The following is a 3404-nucleotide window of genomic DNA, read 5'->3' on the forward strand; positions in this document are numbered from 1 at the left end:
GGAGAGGGGGAGGTGTAGACGATGGAAGCGTGATGAGTAGGGAGGAGGTGTAGACGATGGAAGCGTGGTGAGTAGGGAGGAGGTGTAGACGATGGAAGCGTGGTGAGTAGGGAGGAGGTGTAGACCATGGAAGCGTGGTGAGTAGGGGGGAGGTGTAGACCATGGAAGCGTGGTGAGTAGGGAGGAGGTGTAGACCATGGAAGCGTGGTGAGTAGGGGGGAGGTGTAGACCATGGAAGCGTGGTGAGTAGGGGGGAGGTGTAGACGATGGAAGTGTGGTGAGTAGGGGGGAGGTGTAGACCATGGAAGCGTGATGAATAGGGGGAGGTGTAGACCATGGAAGCGTGGTGAGTAGGGGGGAGGTGTAGATGATGGAGGCGTGGTGAGTAGGGGGGAGGTGTAGACGATGGAAGCGTGGTGAGTAGGGGGGAGGTGTAGACCATGGAAGCGTGATGAATAGGGGGAGGTGTAGACCATGGAAGCGTGGTGAGTAGGGGGGAGTGTAGACGATACTGGGAGCATGAAAAACTGCGTTAATTGTTTCTCAACCGTGAAGATTGGAAATGTGCCGCTTACGTTTTGCCTCCTGCCAGGATCTATCAGTCTACCAACCAAATGAGTTTATTTAACGAGTGCAAAAGAGAGACGTTCAGACGTCAGATGACTAAACAGAAAATTGGAGATGCCCCAAGAAGTGCATAGTTACATTCATGCTGGGAACTCCCACACGTGTCTACCCAAGACATTCTTGCCCCCAGTGACACCATCGTCACTAACACTTTCGGTTCCAGCATGTGGGTAACCGGCCTTACCTCGAGTAACGTTTATGAGGGTATTCTCTCCGTCCACTTTGATTTGCCCGTACGTGTTCATAGGTCCTGGCTCGTCCGACTCTCTGTAGGGCGGGGTTGTCCCGTCATACACCCAGTCACTGCTGATGTATATCACCCAGGCACCGATCTTCACTGCAAGAGACGGCAAGTGAAATGTGCCGATAATGAACATGTGCTGAACCTCATCATTGCAAGTATTTAATTCGTACAGCCGTGGGTGCTAAACGACACTTGCGTGTTGGCAAATCGCAGCTGCATGGAAGTACAAGGGAACTCTGTAACAGAGTCCTTCTCTGTCCTTGTAAATCACACAATATGGATTTTTCATGCAAACAAACCGGTGAAAAACATGACAATCGGAATTGGCGCCTGTGCCAAGGTGCATGGCAACTCGAGCTTAATATTCGTAATAATAACTTTAGTGACTCAAGTCTTGGCTCAAACTTAAAACATGCCAAGGGGAAACCATGTCATAGATAGGTGGTTTGTATTATTCTGCCACAAGTACACAAGATTCTGACAAGACATTGATTTTAAATCAAGACAAACAGTATCTGTTGCATATCCTGGTGCTTAGTGCTGCCATATCAGCATGTAAGACATGTTTCATACATGTATAATACATATATAATAATGAGTATTGTCGCTGTTCGAGCTGAGTGATAACTGACTATATATGATGTATGTACAGACTTACTGGTGCCACGTATTCGTCGACAAAGTAGTAAGCGTCATATCGCGTCAGTGGAACCAAAAGGGTACGTCATGGAGATTACCGACTCCCTCCTCGAATGCAGGAAAATATCTACGATATTACGCGATCACGGTAAGCATGCATGCATCCCACACTCGCCTAACTAACACCTCATCACATGTACAAACCTGCTTCTTGAGCGATAAACTTTGTCGCCTTCACGTTGAGTGCCGTGGTTAGATCTGTGTCGATCTCTCCCAGCTTTCTCTCGTAGGGAACGTGCACTATCACGCATGGCTGCAACGCAAACACAACACACACCGTCAGTAACGGCAAGGTGAAAGGAGAACGCAGGTCTCCGATACGAGTCGCGAGCGGCAAGCTTACGCGACGACGCCGAGAAATCTTCGAAATGGATCGCGAATGTCGCTCGCGGTGAAATGAACGTGAAATCTTCTAAAACAACGCAACAGGCCACCGTCGCATCACTGATAGATCGCTACTCCCAGCTATGTACTCGGTTTCTCAGCAACCGTGTTTCCTTTCTCACTGGCGTTTCACTCGATGACACGAGTCACGTCCAATTTCCCTTGCCACCAGCATTTCACCCTATGCTACGAGCCGCACCCAATTTCCCTTGCCACCAACGTTTCACCCTATGCTACGAACTGCACCCAATTTCCCTTGCCACCAACGTTTCACCCTATGCTACGAACTGCACCCAATTTCCCTTGCCAACAGCTTTTCGCCCGATGCCAAGATCCACATCCCATTTCTCTTGTTGCCGTGTCGGCAAGCGTCGGACACGCCCGCGCGCGACAAGAGGCTACCGGGCGGCCTCGTTTCCCTTGCCACCAGCACTTGCCCCGACACTACTAGCCACGTCCCGTTTTCCCCGCCGCGACGTCCTCCGCTCGCACCTAGATCTGATGCGCCCGTGTGTAGACCACGTCAGCCTACTGTATACGCTGTATATTTAACGGTGGTTTAATTTTCACGAATTTCGCGAACACGTCTGCGACCGCGAAAATAACAACACGCGAATAATTCACACCGAGTGATACCGAATAATTCGTAATTCACCGACCGCGAAATTAACCACTCGCGAGATTGTCCGTCAAGTCTGACTTCGCGAAAAATATATGGCGTACATACAGTACACGGCAATCGCGGCATCGCAGCACTCACAAGGTACGCGCCGCTGCCGCGTACCTTGAACTGTTTGATGGTCTCCCTCGCGACTTTCTCGTCGCTGAAGTCGACGTTGAACTGGAAGCTCTGGGTTGTGGTGCTGGCGGCCTTCGCCGGATGAGCGAGCGAGTGGCCGTAGCCGAGCACCTCCCAGTTGGCCTGCTGGAACTCTGCGACGATGCAGCGGCCGAGAATCTCCGACGCGCCGGCCACCAGTATGCGCGGCTTTGCACCTGCCGAAGAAGTGAAGCGGGAGCCACTGTAGGTGCGTGCGTGGGGCGGACACGTGAGATGGACGGTGAGTCAGGACTGCGCCATTACAAAAGTGATCGAAAACAAACATGGCGGCTCTGACTTCAAATTATGATCGAGAGACGAGAGGTTTCAGACCTGAGAAAACATTGGGAATAACTGCAAGTGAGTCTCTGTGATGGCGATGGGGATTAGCATATATATATATTAGGGTTTTGTCTGGGTAATTGAGTCTAGTGCCTGATAATGTATTTCGTGATTAAAAATGAACTTAATCATGAAATCTGGGCTCAAATTACATGCAGTGGCAGATAACATGATACCAGCAATTTGCAATTGACATCGAAGTAGTTTCACTCACTTAGAAGAATAACAAGTGCCGCGGAGCAACAGCGCTCATTTAACGTCTACTGCGGTGACTCTGTGGTGGAGTGG

At 50.3% G+C, this 3404-nt stretch overlaps 1 protein-coding gene across 1 annotated transcript in view; it reads right to left on the reverse strand.

Moving 5' to 3' along the window:
- Window positions 1-811: 811 nt before the first annotated feature.
- Window positions 812-3404, reverse strand: part of LOC106805861 (methionine adenosyltransferase 2 subunit beta-like) — a gene marked incomplete at its 3' end in the record, with an annotated part of 6480 nt that continues 3887 nt past the window's right edge. Inside the window, 3 exon segments of the mRNA XM_014807633.1 lie at window positions 812-964; window positions 1715-1823; window positions 2739-2950. Coding sequence (XP_014663119.1) covers window positions 812-964; window positions 1715-1823; window positions 2739-2950 — 474 coding nt within the window.

The sequence above is a fragment of the Priapulus caudatus genome, unplaced genomic scaffold, assembly GCF_000485595.1.
Source record: "Priapulus caudatus unplaced genomic scaffold, Priapulus_caudatus-5.0.1 Scaffold130, whole genome shotgun sequence".
Classification (NCBI taxonomy): domain Eukaryota; kingdom Metazoa; phylum Priapulida; class Priapulimorpha; order Priapulimorphida; family Priapulidae; genus Priapulus; species Priapulus caudatus.